The sequence below is a fragment of the Peromyscus maniculatus genome, chromosome 22, assembly GCF_049852395.1.
Source record: "Peromyscus maniculatus bairdii isolate BWxNUB_F1_BW_parent chromosome 22, HU_Pman_BW_mat_3.1, whole genome shotgun sequence".
Lineage (NCBI taxonomy): Eukaryota > Metazoa > Chordata > Mammalia > Rodentia > Cricetidae > Peromyscus > Peromyscus maniculatus.
In genome coordinates, this window is record NC_134873.1 from 24,974,226 (window position 1) to 24,994,371 (window position 20,146).

Here is a 20,146-nt window from a genome sequence, read left to right on the forward strand (position 1 = left end):
AGAAAGCAGGTTAGAGTTTTCCCACAGCCTGTCCTGTGTCAACTGGATAATTCACTGTGCTTGTACCACTAAGGCTACCATGTAGGGGATAGGAAGACCACAAAACTGACATTTGATCGTTCATAAATCTAGATCAACAACAAGTATACTTTAAATTCTGTTCTTACAACTAGATATCAGTAGTTTCTAAATTATTTAAGTTTTTCTATGTAGGTGCAGTAATAGAACTATAGCAAAAATTATGAGCAAAATGAATAGCTAATGTTTATTACTCACTTATAAATGTTTTTGCATACTCTACAATATCTCAACAATTACAACAAATGTGTGTGTGTGTTCACTGATAAGGATGAAAGTGGAGGTCAAAGGTCGTCATTGGGACATCTTTGTCAATGGCTTCCCCCTCCCTATGTTTTGAAACAGGGTCTCTCAATAAACCTGAAGCTGGGCATTTCATCTAGAGAGGCTAACAAGCCTCTAGGAAGCACCTGTCTTCGCCCTGCTTGGTGCTATGGTTCCAGGTGCCCCCAGCATAGATGACTTCTTACAGTAGTGTCAAGGATCCAAACACAGGTCTTCATGCTTAACCAGGAAGCACTTCTTACTCAATTTACCTTGCCAGCCTCGACAATAACTGATTAATATTTATTCAGTTATCCTCTCCATCTTGTAATTAAGAAAATTAAGGTCATGAAACGTAACCAACCCGTTAGAGATCCCAGAAAGATATGATGGTAGAGAGTGGTGATGTAAAAAAAATAAATAAATAAATAAAATCAGATATGAAGTCTGAATGCTTTACTCACTAAAAGATTTTTTTGGAAAACGTCTGCTATTCAAACTTGACAATCAGTGGCTTCTATGAAGATCAGAAATCTGTCTCTGTCTTTGATGGTTTCAACAGCTCATGCTGGCAGGACACATGAATCTTACCTACATTTGTGTGAAGATTAAAATCAGAACAGAAAAACATAGAATATTGTTCGGCTCTGTAAACCAGAGTCTAAGGACTGTCTTTGATATAGTGCTCTCTGTTTACACAATAGGGAAAAATATTTATTTCAAAGGCTAAGGATTGGGCTAGCATAAGGAAAGATAGACAAAGATAGTATAGGCAACATCCTACTCTGTCCAGCCATGGAAAGCATCTTTGACAGTAACTTAAAGAGCCTTTGCTATTATAAAAGCAATGTCACACACTAAAGCAATACTCAGAACCACACTTCATAACTAGAATAAATTCTCGGCTGTCAAGAAGTCTCCAGCTCTGCAGAAAAAAAAAATTTTTTTGAACCCACAAATGCACTTGTTATTCATTGCAACAGTACCAGAAGATGGAAGATCTGAGTAAAATTAATAGGATGAGTGTCAGAATAAGACTTTTAAGGACTTATAAATAATTAAGTTATAAAATTGATATTGTTGTGTAATGGACATTTAAGCAGTTTACACATCAACTCCTAGAGTTTCAAGGGAATGGCTATAAGTAGATATGTTGAAATGGGAAAGAAGGCCATTGCTCTATACACACACACACACACACACACACACACACACACACACACACGCACAGACACACACACGACACAAGCATAATTACATATTTGTGGCATCAGTTAGTTACCACGGAATCACACATGATGTCATAAATTTGACATTCTAAATTCAGAGCTAGACTGAACCAGAAAAGTAATAGGAAATGGGGCTGGGGAGATGAAAACCTTCGTAACAACAAAAGAATTCCAACAGTTGAAGAAATGAGTCAAACATCTTTGAAACAGAAAAAGAAAGTGAGTGAGTGAAGTGCCCTAGAATCTTACTAGGAAGTCGAGGACATGTAAACATTAGTCCATCTTTTCTCTCTGGGAATGCTCTGAACAAACAAATGACGTGTAGAGGGGAGTGGAGTGGTAGTGTGTGGGTCACCCTAGTAAGTCAGCATTTGCTGAGCATATGCTCATAGTTAATATGAAGAAGTTAAGTTCAACGACTCTGTAGGACAGAGACATAAACAGTACAGTTCAGTGCTCAGCAAAATTTGTATTAAAGACACAGAGGAATGTTCAATTCTGGACCCAGACTGGGATGAGCTAAGCTCTGAAGAGAAAGATGGTTTCCACAGAAATGGCAAAGAGAAAAGCTACTTAGCCTAAGTGGAATGTAACAGGAAGGTGGGGAACATGGGAGCCGTAGGTAACGGGGGTCCATCCTGAGGCTTCTGGTCCGCCTGAGTAAATACAGAGTAGAGCCAGGAATGAGCTAAACTAATTTGGCTTACATCTAATTACAGAGACAAATTTGGAAATGGAAAGGCTTTAGAAGCCAAGAACGGTGACCTGAGAGCCAGCACAGAGAGGAGGAAGAGTTGGATTTAAATATCTTTGGGAGCTAGAAGTGACAGAATAGTATTGAGACTAGAAGAGGGGCATGGGAGTTAGCGGACAGAATTCAGTCGGTTCAATAATTATGCAGCTAAGCCATTCCTTATAGTCACATTCTCATTCACCTAACACGTGGAAGGCACTCCTGGGCAGGCGCAGGGAGTAACTGGATGAATACAGAAGTCTCTGGGAGGACTTGGGTCTAACTTATGTGTGGAGCTCCAGAAACAGACACTTAACACCAATATTAGTCACAGTATGCATCTGAATTATCGTGAAACAATACAAATAGTGTCCTGATAAGTATTTCCCAATTAAAAATGAAAACGTCAATATTTGATTATGTTTCCAAGGGAGAAATGGTCATCCTCTCTGTGCTTGATTTTTCCCTATGGGTTTGTTCAGAGGAAATCCCCTTTTTCAGCTAGACGCTGAGAGAACTTTGACATTAAGAACAGATGTTCTGCCAATAAATCCATACAAGATTAAAGTCCTTGTTTGTAAAAATCAAATTAATATTGGTTAGGGTCAGTTAAATGAGTTTCTGTTTCTATATGGAAAATGAAAAGTTCCATAATTAGCAGTCTTAAGAAAATCAGAGGCGAAGAAACAGCTATTATGCAAAGCAACTTAAAACTTAAATCCAAGAGCTGTTGACCCCTGGAAGACTCTCATTACATTTCTCATGTTATCATTCTTAATGATAAACACTGCTCATATTCTGAGTCTATGGAATGACTGAGTCATAGAGCAACATGCTCACGTAATTTTTATTTATAAAATGTGTTCTTTTCTTATACTTGTCAGAACGGGCAAGAAATTGTGTCTAAAGTTCAACATATATTTTTGATGTTGGCAAAGAGACGAAGTTTAGGCTTTATGTACCCTTTTTATTTCCAAACCCAGGGTTTGGAAACCGACATTAATAAACATTCTTTGTTTCCATATTAAGAATGAGCCTGGGATGAGGTACTCAAAAGAGAGTCTAGATGCAGAGAAAAGAAAAGATCCTGACAAAAACGGAGCTCGGCTGAGCACTCAGGTGAGCTACTCCCCATAACACAGCTGAAAGAGCAGAAAACCCACTGGAGGAAAGCAGGTGAGAAGCTGGGGGAGAGCCCCGCGAGCCATTTCAGATCCATACCGTGGGGTAGCTAAGGTCCAGTGAGGAGGTTAGAGACACACTCAGGAGAAGCTGGCCCTCACCCTCCCTCCAGTCCACAGCCCGCCTTGTTCACGCAGAATGAGAAGCGTAGAAAGACCCCAGTCTCCTCCACTCGGCCAACAGGAGGAGACTGGCCCATGCAGATCAGGGAGGGAAGGGAAGTCTGGCCATCGCATTGACCCGTTTTCTGCACAATCTTTCAGATGAGGCGTGCAGGCTATCCGAATCACTCGCTGAGATGTTGCCCCATGCGGTGTCACCACTCCTGTAGACGCTGCCTTTGTGCAGCTGAGGGAACTAGCCCCTGTCGCACAATACGTATTTATATTCACATGTGCCTGTTGTGGGAACAGGGCCGGCACATCACCATGATCAGGGTGAGCAGAGATCTCATGACTCATTTGGGAGGGGAGTCCAAGGCATCCTTGGGTAGGGGAAGGATACGGGACAGAAGCTAGCCCACTTGCCTCTCCCAGATGTCAACCATGAAACAAAGGCTGGCAGGTTGTATGGACTTGTGTGTGGCTGTCACAGAGCCCTGCTGCCGCTGTGGCTTGGTTGCCGTGTGCCCTTACTTTACAGTATGGTAAAAATCACAAAGATGTAATGTGTTTACATATGAGTAGCTTGATCTTTAGCATTAGTAGTATTAGTACTACTTTACTAATTAGTAGTTTGAGCTCTAAGGGAGGATGGAGGTGGGGGAGAATATATGATCAACTGTTACTTGCCATGGGAGAAGAGTCCCAGGTGGCAAACTCTCAGCTACCACAGGAGTTTCTCACTATTGGATGCTCATGCTCTTCTAGGGGAATCTCCACTTTGTTACTTCACGATGAGGTTAGGATCGAGTCCAAAGTAAGAACAGTACAACAAGGACCCAGAAGGACCTAGAGTGAATCAAGAGTCATGGGGGCAGGGGTTGCATCTTTCCATTTGTTGCTGCTGATTTTAGCCTGCCAAGCTTATTCTGTGGGCACATGCATGTAAGGAGTGGGTGGTTAAGAATTAAATATTTGGGTCTCTTCTCTTACACAGGGATCCCAAGAATTACCTGTGCCTAATTCAGACTCTCGAGGGTACATTGTGCGAAATCAGTGGTCCCGAACATCACGGAGTCCATCTACCGGGGCTCCTTCAGTGGATGAGCCCAGAAGCAGGAATACAGTTGTCAAGGTAGAGCTAGGGATAAAAGAGAAGCGTGGACGATAAATAATGACGTATCTATTGGGACTTACTTTTCAAAGTACTCGGGCCCTGCTCTGGATAAGTTACTTGTTTATAGTTGATTTAGCTCTTTCAGAAACACCCAGGTAAACACAAATTTACTACCAGGAAAACTAGAACACAGGGTCATCTGCCCTGGTTTTCACACTGCAAAGCAGTAGAGAGCAGTGTTACACACAGCCTTTAGCTCTAGCTGTATGTTCTCTGTCCTTCAGCCACACAACAAATACGAGCTTAGTACATGTGGCACTCGAGAAAGGAAAGGGACAAAAAAAGTTAAAGCAACAAAAGAGAAACATAAAATGTCATTGTGTGCTATATAGGCCCTTAACTAGGCCTACCGCAATAAGCAAAATTACAAGATTCTTTTCAGGTGCATAGAAAATAATAGATCCCTGGGCTGATACATGCATATATATGTATATATGTATATGTGTATATATGCATATATATGTATAAATATATAGTATATTTACACCTATATTCTGTTGAATTTGGTTCAATAATCTCACCAAGAATATCCTTCCCCACATGTGAAACAAACATAAATTGAGGTAATATATGAATTTTGATAACTTTTCACAAAGCTGTGTCAGTAAAGGTATTTTTTTCTCTAGAATTGCCCCTTCTTACACAGTTCTGCTGTTACCAGATAGCATACCAAAACTGAAGGCACGTGACTCCCCAGCCTCCCCAGCAATCACATGCTAGTCGCAGGGCGAGCAGAGCCAGAGAGGTTCAGGAGAAGTAGAACATTCAAGCCACCATGTCTTACCCAGTTTCTTCATAAAGCTGGCTGGAGTCACTGAGTGAGACAGGGTCTGTGATTTATGCTATGTAAGGATAAGAGGACTTCAGCCTCTTTACACAAAACCAAATTGCAGGTATTACAAGGAGCGCCTGTGGTGTACATTCGTGAGGTGCAGGTAGGGAAACTGGAGGATGAGAGCAGAGCAGTCTGTCTATTTAAACAGTAAGATCCAATGTCTGCTTGGCTGCTTTATGGATGCTTGGTGGCCTAGTTAAAGGAGCTAGAATGCACTAGGATTCTTTCAAGGTCTAGAAATAGGCTAGAGCTAGGAGATGCAATGTTGGAGATCGGGATGTGAATCCTCATGGGCCTGGGCTTCAACCCCCTTTTCTTCAGCAGGCCCCCAACAGCTCCGCGACCTCTCGAACTTCCTCTGCCTCCCCCAGCCATCATGAAACCTCGCCTCCACCTCCATCTTCAGAGAAGCCCTCCCTACAGCAGACACCACAGACCAGACCTAACACCCAGCTTGACTCCCAACCTCCCACACCCCCGGAACATGAGCCCACCTCCAAGCGGACTTCAAAGATGTATGGGGGCAGTGAGCCCTGGGCTCTTAGGGACACCAGAGAGTCTAGAGACTTGCAGTTGCGGGACTACGCGCACAGTTGTGACTCCAGAGAGCTGATACCCAAGACTGCTCGAGAATATACACGCCCTTCTCCTACTGAGTGGAAGCCCTATGTACAGCGTCGCCTGCAGTATGGCACCTCTGTGGACATGGACCAGGAATGTCTGTCTGAAATCCAGCAGCAGCAGCAGCAGCAGCAACAGCAGCGGCGACAACAGATAGAGGAAGATGAGATAGATGAGGCCTACTGGGCATCTGTGAGCATGCTGTACGAGAAGATCCCCAGCTGTGCGCGACCCAGGCCGGTGAGAGTACCAAGGCCTTTGGCAGCCCTGGGCCCCCTTTTTCCTGTCCCTCAACTCCCTCCCACTTAAGGCCTAGGGAAGTCCTTCCGACCTCGGTCCTCTTTCCCTTCCCAGCTGCATTCCCCACTCCCTTCTGTATGCCTGTTGACTCTCCTTCCCTTGACTTTCTCCACAGCCCAAACCCAAGCACGCCATCACAATTGCTGTCTCTTCCCGGGCACTCTTCAATATGGTGGACGACAGGAAAATCTACGAAGAAGAGGGTCTAGAAAAGTACATGGAGTATCAGCTCACCAACGAGAACGTCATCCTGACTCCAGGGCCAGCCTTTCGGTTTGTCAAGGTACTGTGCGAACTGCCTTGCATTCCCACCAGGGACTCTGGATGGCAAGAGAAGGACCCAGGGAGATCTTTGGGAGTTTGTCCAGTCTTCCTGATAATCCCTGGACCGCCTATATAATTCTTGCCCCATTCCAACTGACCAAGTCTCAAAGACTTCTGGAATTGTTGAGAAAAGGTGTTTTGTGTGTGTGTGTGTGTGTGTGTGTGTGTGTGTGTGTGTGTGTGTGTGTGTGTGTTTTGTTTTTTGTTTGTTTGTTTGTTTTTTTGTGTTTCAACCTGCATCCATGGTTTCAGATCTTGGCTTTTCTTAAATGGAGCCCTAGTTGTCTGACCTTTAACAAAAGCCTGTTTCCTCCATACATGTAGAAGTAGGAAGTAATAGGGAGTAAACAATGGTCCTGAGTAGTGGAAATACAATGCCTCATTAAAATGATAGAATTCACTTTAGCTTGTCTGACCCCAAATATATCAAGAAAATCAAGATGCTCCTGACACTTCAGATCATGAATGTGTACTACAACATGTAGCACTTAGAACTAATCTCCTTTGTAAGTTATAGGATTGTTGCACAATCAATCACATGACCATGGGAAAGCCAATGACACCTCTATGGTTTGGGGTAAACAGTGCTCGCAGGACATGTAGAAGCATGGGGAGAAACCACGGGCCTATGAAAAACATATGTTCTAAAAATTAAAAATCTGGATTAAGGGGCTGGAAAGGAGGGTGTGGCATTAGAAGCAGGCACTGTTCTTGAAGAGGACCTGATTTTGGTTCCCAATCGCCATACAGAGAGAGTTATAACCATCTGTAACTACAGCTCCAAGAAATCTGACACCTTCTACGCTGTGGGCACCTGTTCTTCTCACATGTGTGCGCGTGCACACACACAATTAAAAATAAGTTAAATGTTAAAATTGAAATAAATAAATCACAGCCTATGATCTCCCTTCCATAGCACATACAAAAACAAAACAAAACCACTGAGATTATCAATCTGCCTCTGTCTGTTTCCTGCACATGAGTAACATGTAAGTTCCCAAACCATTCCGAAATTTCTCACAATAAAATCAGAATTTACAAACTTAGACACATAGACAAACCAGAAGGCAAATTATAAAAGGGATACCCTGATATTTTTCTCAACCTACCCATGAGATAATTATAGTAAAAAGAATGCTGTCATAACATCCCATGGACATTACTCATCTGTGCCCTGGGCATTAACTGAAGCCTATGTGTAGGAGTTATAAAATGCAGGAATGGTAACATAACCATGTCTTAAAGGAGCACTGATTTCTCAGCCAGGACTCTGTGAAACTTGATTCTGAGCCTGCCGAGGTGTTTTTTTCCGCCTGCTGCCTAATCCCCACCTTGCCTGCCCTTTGGTATACACCTATGTTTGTAACCTGCAGGCGCTGCAGCATGTCAACTCTAGACTCCGTGATCTGTATCCTGAAGAACAAGACTTATTTGATATAGTACTGATGACTAATAACCATGCCCAAGTGGGAGTACGGCTTATAAACAGCGTCAATCACTATGGTAAGTAAAATAAATACCATGTGGAAGACCAGCTCAGAGCTTTGCAAAAAAGAGGCCAGGCTATTTTGCTAACTGTGGCTTAAACCACGGCAGTGTCTTTGATACCGACAACCCCTTCTGCGTGGGGAATGTTTATTTGCCTATGTCAGAACAAAAAAAGGCCATGCTCATTTTTAACTTCAGCACAGAGTTGGGCTCAAAGCTCTGGACTTAACTTGTCAAGTGTGAATTTCAAAGTCTTAATCCCAGGTCCTCAATATATTTCTCTGCTTTATGTTTTTCACTTCTGAACTTGACTTCAAGGAGCCGTCAGCCCAGAGACTTTTTCTACAGGATCAAACTTCTTCCTCACCACAGATCCATGTTAAGGGTTTAAGGGTTTAAAGGTTTTCACCTCGCCTTCCAACTCTTAAAATTGGATGCTTCTGGCTGCCCTCTCTCTCCCACATTCAAATCCATATTCTTACCAGCAAAATTGTCTTTAGCACTTTACATGGAAAAATTTCATTGGTGCTAGTCTTCCAAACATTCCGATTGATGTGTCACTTTCTTGTAAAGTTTCCCATGATTGTTCCATTATGAAATTACCTAACATTCTCTTTGGGACACCATTGTCTAGTTTTCTAGGAATGGATCTAGTTGTGGGTATGTCACCTAAAATACCAGGTTTAACTTGTGCACATAGAGATCCTAGGTTTAAATCAGACATTAACCAAGGAGTATTACAAGTTATTGAGTTTTATTTTATTATTTCATATGATTCTAATTATAAAATTGGCATCTGAAATGTATTTTAATAATGCAACCTTCATAATGTTGTGAATTTAAAAGAGAAAGTGTGTGTCAAAGGCTCTGAGGGGCATATAATATTCATTCAGTGAATGAAGAATATTTCTATGCTTTTGGTTTGCCTTCACATATGTCCTTGCTATATAGCCCAGGCTAGCTCTAGATCATCTTACCTCAGTTTCCCAGTACTGGGATTATAGGTGCGCACCATCATACCCAGTCTTACTGATTAAGTAAGTGATACTGGTCTTTCTGTCCTTTAGCATGTTAAAAACTCCAAGGTTTCCAGTTTCTTATATATGAATTCTGCTGATAAACCAGTCAGTACACCTTTCCATCTTGCCATTTCCATGGAATTACAGCCTTTACCTTGGAAGAGTTAGTTAGTTCCCTCTTTAGGGTACAGAGGACAGCCCATGTCTATCTCTACTGTGGTCTTTGCTACAATTTACATGCCTGGCTCCACAATAAACTGGATTCCTTTGAGAAAAAAAGAGCCAATGTTTTCATTCATTTTTTTAAGTCCTAGTACCAATACATATTTTCCAGAACATTGTGTTGATGTTACTTAAGGGTTTATTTTTTTTTATTTATTTATTTTTTTTTTTTTTTTTGGTTTTTTCGAGACAGGGTTGCTCTGTGTAGCCTTGCGCCTTTCCTGGAGCTCACTTGGTAGCCCAGGCTGGCCTCGAACTCACAGAGATCCGCCTGGCTCTGCCTCCCGAGTGCTGGGATTAAAGGCGTGCGCCACCAACGCCCGGCTACTTAAGGGTTTATAAGGTCTACTTTTGAGTCATGTATGCCCAACATTGGATCAAATGAAAATTCGGTAATATTTTGTTAACACCGAAGCAGATGCTTCTACCCACATTGTTGACCTTTGTCTTTCGTCCTTCAAATAGCTGACTAGACCCCGGGTTTTGCTTTTATTTAGATAGCGTAGTTACCCAGTTTATCATAAATTTAAAGCCAACTTTGAATAAAGCACATAAAATTTTATACTATGCATGATAGTCTCACACTGATGAATGCATTTCCTTTCAAATATAATCCTAAATTCGGACTTTTCGACATAAATATTTACTAAAATTTTGTATTATTCCTAAAATAATATCTTCAATAAAGGAATCTCTTTCTAGACAACTTATACCAATCTATCCTTTCATTCATTGCCAATGTGGGTGCTAGCTTTACAAAAATCTTTTGAACAGTCAATTTTTTCTTATAATTGTTGGAAGGTATTTAAGAGTATATTAATTGGACGTTGAGGCAATAGGCTTAGAATGCCAACTTTTCAGAAGACTACAGCAAGAGGCTAGAGGATTGCCGTGAGTTCAAGACCTACCTGAGCTACACAGCACCACAGCAAGTTGACAACCAATATGGGCAACTTAGCTGTATCTGACTTAATAACTTTAAGAAACTAAATGGATGTGGTAGTTCATTGGTAGAGTGTTTGCCTCTCATATATGATGCTCTGGGTATAAGCCCCATTACTGAAAAAGAGGAAAGAAAATCCAGAGACTATTAATGTCAACTCTGCTAATAGCTGTAATCAAATATTCTAGTCAAGAAGGAGTGAAATTTTCCGATTATCTTTAGAAAACAGTTTAAGTGCTAGAGTGACTTATTACTAGTATTTTATTAAAGAAATATAGAGGAAGCAAGGAAGAGGCTGTAGTTTAAGGAAAGAGAGATATCCTAGTGCAGATATGAGTTAAACATACGGGCTGAAGTCTGCCCTATGTCTGTGAACCAGTGGACTGGATTTTAATTCAGTATCCTTTTCTATAAGGAGAATAATATCTGCCATGCAGTTTTGAGTAAATTGACATGGTCTGTGTGAATATGTTCCATAGACTATAGTGTACCAAACATAGTATATGAATTATCTGAGAGCTGTGAAAGTCATTTTTAATTTTCAGTAATTTATAAGAAGATAACATTCCGTTAGACTTGCAAATGAACTCAAATAGATTTACTAATACAGGCTTTTATTTCTACAGTAAATGTCATTTGGATCAGTGTTGTATCTTTAGTCTGCCTTTCTCACTTGACATTAGGTCTGCTAATCGACCGATTCTGTCTGACTGGCGGGAAAAGCCCCATTGGCTATTTAAAGGCATATCTTACCAACTTGTATCTTTCGGCGGATTCCGAAAAAGTACAAGAAGCAATAAAAGAAGGTAATGGCCTGGGTTTATTCTTCTAGCTCATAAGGTTTATACTGATGGTCAGGTGCCTTGGGTTTCACACAGTTTTAGGTGGCTTATCGTCTTACTGAGTCTTTTGCTAGTGTTTTTACACATGTGGCACCCCTTATATCTGTATATAAGGGGTTTGGCCTCCCTGGGAGGGAACATTTTCAGTGATTATTCCACAACTCATGTTCACCTTCCATTCTGTATAAACAGAATCAGTACATAGATATCTGTTCTGAGATTTGTAGTTGTGGACAGGAGCACAATTATGTGGCGATAGCTACAGAAGAAATATCACTGTGGGGGAGAAGTTTTTACGGGAGGAAACTAAAAACCTTAGGCTTCAGAAGAGTACTAATCTCTCCATGTGATGTCAGGCATTGCCTCTGCAACCATGTTTGCCGGAGCCAAAGACATGGCTTATTGTGACACGCAGCTCCGCGTGGCCTTCGATGGGGATGCTGTCCTCTTCTCCGATGAGTCTGAACATATTGCCAAGGACCATGGGCTGGACAAATTTTTCCAACACGAAACACTATTTGAGAATAAACCTCTTGCTCAGGTAAGTTTACCAAGCTCCCTTTTCCTCTGCTCATCTTTAAGGTGTGAATATAGAGAGCGTTCTTTGTGATGTGACTTTAATTAATTTTAGGTGGCCCCTCTGGTCTCTCTGCACTTTGCTCCCTTTTGTTTGTGAATTCCTTTCTCTGGAACATGTACTGCTGCCACCGCTGGTTTCCACATTGGGCATTCTTTTATTTATCCTTTCGGAAGCACTTCTGCAGTCTGTTACTAATGAGTTAACCCTCAAATCCTTGTAAACACATAGCATAGCTTACCAAGAAGTCATTCCAAAATCTTCAGCCCTCAAAACAGTAAGGTTATTTCCAATATACTGCTCAGTAAACCTTTTCTTGGGTTGTCAGTCTGTGACCCCAGATTCAAGAAAGATGCTGTTTAATTGAAAGAGCTTCAAGACTAAGAGCTCGGATCCAAATAAATAATTAGCCTCCAACACCTCTTACAAGCCCAAAACAAGTATTTGGGAGTGTGGGTTTTGGTTTGGGTTTTTTTTTTAATCTATTTCATGAAGTATTAAAGGTCAAGATCTGAAATGGACATCTGAACAGAAAGAAACTGGAAGCATGAAAATGGTATCCAAATGGAATCTGAACTGATGGATGATCCTTTTGCACTGAATCTGCTCAATTTAATGTTCAGTAACAGGCATGAGCATGGACTGCCTGGCCTCAATCCCTGTCCTTCAAAGGGTTTTCAATCTTACAGTCTTAGGTAATGTGTCTATAGGACCTTTTCAGATATCCTTGGTCAAGTTGAGGATCTACTTACTCACTATGCACTTTTGAGGGTTTATAGAATGAATGTTGGATTTTGATTAATGCCCTTGTACCATGCACTGAGAAAAATCAAATGTCATTGACATGTAAAGTAACTGAAGGATTTTAACTTGTTGAGGAGGTTCTTCACTGAGGGTACACTTGAGATGGCCATATAGTGTGATCCTTTTTATATAATCCTGGATCCAGGCTATAGAATTGAGAAATTGTCTGCCTTCATATTTATGAGGCAAGTATTCTAGAGTTGGCTTGTATCTCACTTGAGAAATAATGATTTCATAGAATGCATGAAAACTAAGCAAACGTCTGGTAAGCCTTTCTAAGCAAGCTAGCTAGGTCTGAACATTTTTAAAGGCTTTTGTATAGTAATATGTATAGTGTGTGTGTGTGTGTGTGTGTGTGTGTGTGTGTGTGTGTGTGTGTGTGTGTGTGAACATACAGAACCAAGAGATGGATGTCAGTAGTCTCCCTCTATCATTCTCCTTCTTGTGTTTTGAATTCACAACGAGAGCTGGACAGCAAGCTCTGGGCATCCTCCTGTCTCTGCCTCCCTAGGGCTGCCATAACAATCCTCCGCTGCCACACTTGGCTTTTTATGTGGGTGCTAGAGTTCCAAACTTGGGTCCTCCTGCTGGCAAGCACTTTACTATCAGCCCCACTCTAGTACCTGCACATGGTTTGAGATGCTTAATTCTTTTTGTTTGTTTGTTGTAGTCACGACAGGAAGACAGTATGGAGGCATCCTAATATAACTGGGGGCTTACTGACTGATTGAGACAGGATCCAACTATGTAACCAAGGCTTCCCTTGAGCTCACTGCCCTTCTGTCTCAGTTCCTCGGGTGCTGGGATTACAGGTGTGTTCGACCACACCTGGCAGTTTTAATCAGTGTTGTATAATGTATTTTAAATCCCACATAGTGAGGATCATTGTGCATATTCTTGACATATTCACCAACTCCTCTTTCTCATGCAATGCTGGCCTAAGTCTGATATTCATATATTCCTGATTTTTAGAATAATGCTGTATTGTTGTATATTTTCAGTACTTTTGTCTTCAACCAGTCCATATCTTGATATTTATCTTGATATATATATATATATATAAAGATATATATTAAGATATATAAATATCAAGATATATATATCAAGATAAATATCAAGATATATATTTTTAGACAACTGAAAATTATTTTTTTAATTATTGTTTTAAATTCTTTGTGACATCCACTCTGTGGGGTGGGTTGTTTACAATTAGTTGAAACAAATTACAACTGCCAAATATTTGAAGAGGTTTTTCCACATATCTGTTACTATGTACAAGCCTTACTTACTCTACCATAGCCAGAAAACATATTTTGGGTTGTACTTTATGTTTTCTGTTTGTCACCTGAGTGTGCTTGAAATCATTTAAATATAATGGGATCAATAATAACTGTTGTGGTAAAATCTAATGTCTTCCTACTTTCCTCTATATAGTCTTTTAATCTTTGTCTCCAGTTTAGTCATTGTGTTTCAGATTCATCTTTATTTATATTACTTAGAAGCAACTGAAGGTTTTCCCCTGTGTTTATAAATCTTGTAACACACAACTTCAAGTAACGTTGATACATGGTCACACAATCCTATTTACCTTGTCTGTAATATATGAACCTTGCCACAGATCACTCAAAAACTCCTCCAAACTTATTCTGTGTTGTGTTGACATAACTTTCCTTTATGTTATATATTATTTACTCACAATAAATTGATGTTCTTTTTGCCTTTGGCAATGACTAAAAGTGAGTAAGAATCTTGTATAATATTTGAGGGACTAGCCTTAATATTATACATCCAAGGGGCTCAGGAGAGAAAACTACAAATGGCGAGGACTATTTTGGGGGAAAAGAATCTCAGCACACTGAGCTCTATAGTCCACTTGCTTTAATTCCTCTAGGATAGCATCCTATTTGCACAGCTTAAGTTCTGCTCTCGTGCCTAGCTCCTGTCTTGCCTGATTTCTCTCTATACTTATCTACTGCTCCCTCTAAGTTCTATCTTAATTCTCTCATCTTAATTCTGCCTCCTCTAGGTCCTTTTCGTCTCGTTCTTACCCAGCTAGTACTTCCCCATCTGACTCTTCCTCATCTTCCATCTCGTCCACAGGTACTCTCTGGTCAAAATCCTCCTTATCCCTCTCTGTTCCCTATCTCTAAGTTCTCCACACCTCTCTTCCTCTCCATCTCCTTATACCTCTAAGTTCTCTCCTAAGTCTCTCTGCAATCCAGTTATAAACCAAAACAATACCAATCCTCTGGCTGAGCAAGGTCACCAGGCTTGAATTCTACAGAGTCATAAGAATTTTCCTCAGGCAGTGACCACCAGGCTTTCTTTTACAATCCAAAATGGGAGTGGCGAAAGAGGAGGTCAACTGAGTGCTAATGACTGGTTAGTATATGAAAAAGGGGGTCTATGTGCTCCGTCTACATTCTTAGAAGTGGTTAGGTAAGAAGTTAGGGGTCTATAAAGTTAGTAAGGTTGTATGAAAGGAGGGTCTGAACTAAATTGTGTAAAGCTACTATTTAAGGTCCACCTGACCTAGGTGGTGTCTCCTTGTGGGATTTACCTTGAATCAGGAGACTAGCATGTGGTGGTCTGGACTGTTATTTGTTAGTCCTTGAAAGTGGCTGATTCCAGTGTTGAAAGGGGAGAAATGGGTGGGCTGGGGGGAAGGAAGCCTTTCCTGAGGCTGTTCTCCAAATACCTTGAATGTATATGTCCAGAGAGTGATCAGTCCACACTGATAGCACTTCTTAGGGAAAAATCAATTGGAAAAACTATGAAGGCACACATGATTTTCATAACAGAAGACAGCTAATATATAACAAGCTAAATAACACCAAAAGCTCCTTGGAATTTGGCTTCCTCTGGAGGAATTCCTTGATCCCTTCAGGTAATGGCTTTGCCATAACCAGCTGAATTCTATAATGTTTTCCTGTGGCCCATAGCATAAGAATGAGACAAAAATGATCTTTTGCCGGGCAGTGGTGGTACACGCCTTTAATCCCAGCACTTGGGAGGCAGAGCCAGGTGGATCTCTGTGAGTTCAAGGACAGCTTGGGCTACCAAATGAGTTCCAGGAAAGGCGCAAAGCTACATAGAGAAACCCTGTCTCGAAAAACCAAAAAAAAAAAAAAATCTTTTATGTTTATGTTCCTTTTTAAAATTACAGGTTCTCTTTTAGCATGTCAGTAGGATATACATGCTAGCAATAAATACTGTTTGCTTTTCCTGGAAATTCTGTTTCCTCCTCACTTTATAATTACACTATAGTCAAGCACAGAAGCATGCACCCTTAATCCCATAAATGGGGAGGCAGAGATCTCTGTGAGTTCTGAGGGATGCCAGGTCTACATAGTGAGTTCCAAGATGGCAATCTACAGAGAGAGACCATGTCTCAACAAAATAAAATGAAAATATATTTTATTTGCCCACTGGTTATAGAACCATGTGTTTCCTTTATTTTTCTTTAGCAACTTCAAGATGCCATCTATGGTTTTCTTACACATTTCCACTGCATAGGTTCTGACCTCAAATGCTTTGAGTCTTTTATCTACTATGATCCTCTGTATATACTATATCTATTTTCACTAACTCATCAAGGTTTTCTGTTTCTTTTTGTTGGAGCAGTTGTATTGCTCTTCCTCCTCCTGCCCCCAAGCCCCCGTATGTGGGTGTATGTATGAGCTTACATGTGTGTGTATGTATAGTGTGCATGTATGTGTGTGTATGTCTGTGTGGCATATGCCTCTGTCTCTCTCTTTCTCTGTCTGTTTGTCTGGGCATGCATTTGTGCATCTCTTCCTCTTCCACCCACCCTCCTGTATGTGAGTGTATGTGTGAGTGCATGCGCACGCATGTGTATGTGTGTGTGTGTGTGTGTGTGTGTATGTATGTATGTATGTATGTGCATGCAATTGTACCTTTTTTCCTATCCCAGCCCTCTGTGTGTGTTTGTGTGTTTCATAGCATTTCAATGTGTTTCTCTTTTTTAATCTCTATATTTAAGTCTATTTTTACTTATCCTCAAGTTCATCCCTCTTTTCTTAGCCATAGAGAGTCTGCTGGTCATCAACTGAAGGCATGCTTCATTTCTGTACAGTAATTTTTAATTCTAGCATTGTATTCAATTCCTCTTTACCGAAGTTACTATTTATGTTTGTTTTCTACCGTTAAAGTAGACATTTGACTTTTGAAGGGATTAATAAAAGTTTTTTTTTCAATTTTTCTATTATATATTTAATATTTGTGTTATCATGAGGTCTAAGTTCTTTAAATTCCCCTGTTTTATTATGTTTAGATTTCCCTGTTTTATTATGTTCCCACATATATATGCATATATATAATGATCAATTGCACTAGCTATACATGGAGGCTTTGCTAAATGCTGTATCAATCTGCTAATTGGCACTCCTCCTCTTCCACTAACTACTGTGACAGACTGGATCAAGGTAATCAAGGGTTGAACCAGTTTTAGTTATTGTTATTGCTGTGGCTTTCTTCAGACTGTCAGGGACTTCAAATTCTTCTCATTGGTTCTAAGATTGGAGATTGTAGATTGGTTTGCCCATGGGCCTTTCTAAGCTCTAACCTTCAGGCCTTCTCTGAAAGTCTGTGCAGAAAAATCTCCAAACTCACCTGTCTGTGATTCTTCCCCTCTCTGCCAGCTTTGGGCCCCTGTAATTTGAAGATGGTGCTACTTTTCCCAAATCCCAGTGACAGGAGATGGCTAGTAGTCTGGGTTCAGATGTCTTCTTATGCCAGCTCTCAGAGCAGACAGCTTTTCGTTTCTCCAGTGAGAGTGGATCTTTCTGTTTGTTTGTTTGTTTGAGCTGAGGACCGAACCCAGGGCCTTGCACTTGCTAGGCAAGCGCTCTACCACTGAGCTAAATCCCCAACCCGAGAGTGGATCTTTACATGTGCCTGAAGAGTGCCTTCCTAAAGCCCTTCTATCAGCTTAAGCCCTCTTCCCTCCAGGTCCAAAGGGCTCAGCAAAGATTCACACTTTTCCCAAATGCAGGGCTCCCCAACTCTTGTTCCAACTGTTATGTCTTTTTCCATCCTCTTCCCTGCCTGTGGTGTTTCTCATGAACATGGAGTGAAGTCCACAGAGATAAACTCAAGAGAGCACTGCTCGGTTAGCAGAGCACAGGGTTGTCCTTTATCATTGTTTTAAATGCTCTGAAATGTTCACACTTACTTGTCCAGTGTCTGGTATTTCCCTCTTCATTTCTCTGGAGATACGTGAGGTCTTGCACACCATCTTTCCCGGGAAGATGCCCATTTCTCCTTGACTCCAGCCTACTTGGCCAGCCTCTGGTTTAGCTGCATGAGATGCAGAAGAACAGTTATGGTTGTTCCAAATATCCAGGTATTTATTATTAGGAAAGGAGACATAGTTTATATAACTTCCCAAATCTTAGACAGATTCCAAAGGTAAACAGCATATAACCGGCAAGATGGCTCATCTGGTAATGATGCCTGTTTGCAAGTCTGAAGACCTGAATTCAATGCCTCAGACCCACATGATGGAAAAAAAGCAAATCTGGCAAGTTGTCTTCTGACTTCCATAAGTGAACTATAGATATGTGTACACACACACACACACACACACACACACACACACACACACACACTTGTAAAATGAGCCAGTGAGGTGTCTTAGAGTATAAGGGTGCTTGCCACCAAGCCCAATGACCCAAGTTCCATCTTATGCAGAGAAAATATAAATCACAGAATCTATATCCAGGTAAAAACCTTACTCAGGTAAAGAGAGGACAGCAAGCAGAATGGTTGATAATATACTAAATTCTCAAAGATTATTTCCACAAACATAAAATATGTTTACTCATGGATTTAAATGTAAAACAATGGTAGAGACTAGAGTAATGTAGAAAAAGAAGCTTACATTATGTCTTAATGTAGAAACTATAAAGATATAAAGATACATACCTTGAAGTCAGGGCTGGACTCAGGCCAAACAAATACCTAGCTAAACAAAGTGACAGTAATTTCAAAGGTAAAAAATGCAGCTAACAAAAATGGGGGGAAATGTGGTTTTGGTGATCAGCTGAAGTACATCTCACCCAGGTAGCATAGATAGTTATGAATGACTTATTTATAGAACATTTTTTTTCACACATAAAATATCTTCGTTTGGATGATAAATGATGTGGTTATCCGAGACTTATTCTAGGCATGCAAAGGGATGGTTGTATATCAGGAAAAACCTTCACATAAATGCAGAGAGTTTGGCACCATGCTGTCAGCTCAGAATCATTCATTGTATGACAGCATTGTGTGCTTTGTAAGGTCAAATAAGACCCTGTTTTGTCAGTAATAACTTCTTTTTGCTCACCCATTCCCAGCTGAGACATATGTTCTTTTTTCCAGGGTCCTCTTAAAAGCTTTCTGGAAGATTTAGGCAAACTGCAGAAGAAATTCTATGCCAAAGACGAACGGTTACTTTGTCCCATCAGGACCTACTTGGTTACAGCCCGGAGTGCAGCAAGTTCAGGTGCCCGTGTGCTGAAGACCCTTCGCCGCTGGGGTCTAGAGATAGATGAAGCTCTTTTCCTAGCTGGAGCCCCCAAAGGTCCTATCTTGGTGAAGATTCGGCCCCACATCTTCTTTGATGACCAGATGTTCCACATCGAATCAGCACAGAAATTCGGCACCATCACAGCCCATGTACCTTATGGCATAGCTCAAAAACGCAACTAGGGATGGGGAGGAGAAATAAACGGTGACAGTCTGGTATTACAAATGGCATGTGTTTTGGATGTCTAGAGTAACAGGGTATTTCCAAAGATTAGACCACAGAACTTAGCCTCTTTTGGTGTTATTTTTTCTCCTTCCTTCCTTCCTTCCTTCCTTCCTTCTTCCTTCCTTCCTTCCTTCCTTCCTTCCTTCCTTCCTTCCTTCCTTCCTTCCTTCCTTCCTTCCTTCCTTCCTTCCTTCCTTCCTTCCTTCCTTCCCTCGAAATGTCTTTCTTTCTTGATGTTGTAAAACATTTTGAACTGTCAAGCTGCTATGGTCAAGCTACTTTTCTGTAAGCTAAGGACATCGAATCTCATCGCACCTATATGTGTAAGTCATAATGGTGGCTCTTTAAGATAAGTTTAGAACTTTCATATTTAAGTTATCCCACAAGCAGCTTAATTTCCAAAAAAACATTGCTCATTTTTTTTAACGTTAGCAGGCCGAATGAATTATCACCCGGAACAGGCAAGGTAGAAGAAACACTATTGGAAATAGGGCTTGCGTCCTTTGTCAGTTCCGTGTGGCGAGCCTTTTAACAAAACGAAGATAAGAAATGGCCCTTTGTCCGCAGGCGTATACCAATTTTAACACGGTCCACTTCTTTATCTATAAACCCACCGGTGGTTTCCACAGGGTAGTTTCTGTGATGAG

At 40.9% G+C, this 20,146-nt stretch overlaps 1 protein-coding gene across 4 annotated transcripts; it reads left to right on the forward strand.

Annotated features, from left to right (window-relative positions):
* Positions 1-1,630: 1,630 nt before the first annotated feature.
* On the forward strand, positions 1,631-19,499 carry Nt5c1b (5'-nucleotidase, cytosolic IB). Of its 4 annotated transcripts, none has more exons than XM_042266907.2 (10): positions 1,631-1,790; positions 3,334-3,423; positions 3,750-3,923; positions 4,585-4,722; positions 5,921-6,460; positions 6,636-6,803; positions 8,218-8,347; positions 11,200-11,322; positions 11,715-11,899; positions 19,127-19,499. In XM_042266907.2, the coding sequence occupies exons 1-10, from the start codon at positions 1,758-1,760 to the stop codon at positions 19,454-19,456; spliced, it is 1,911 nt and encodes a 636-aa protein (XP_042122841.1). In that variant the 5' UTR covers positions 1,631-1,757; the 3' UTR covers positions 19,457-19,499. The 4 variants fall into 4 exon arrangements, with proteins under 4 accessions (XP_042122841.1, XP_015855506.1, XP_006981515.1 ...); XM_016000020.3 differs by having other exon boundaries at positions 1,638-1,790; positions 5,924-6,460; XM_006981453.4 differs by lacking the exon at positions 3,750-3,923 and having other exon boundaries at positions 1,638-1,790.
* The last annotated feature ends 647 nt before the right edge of the window (positions 19,500-20,146 follow it).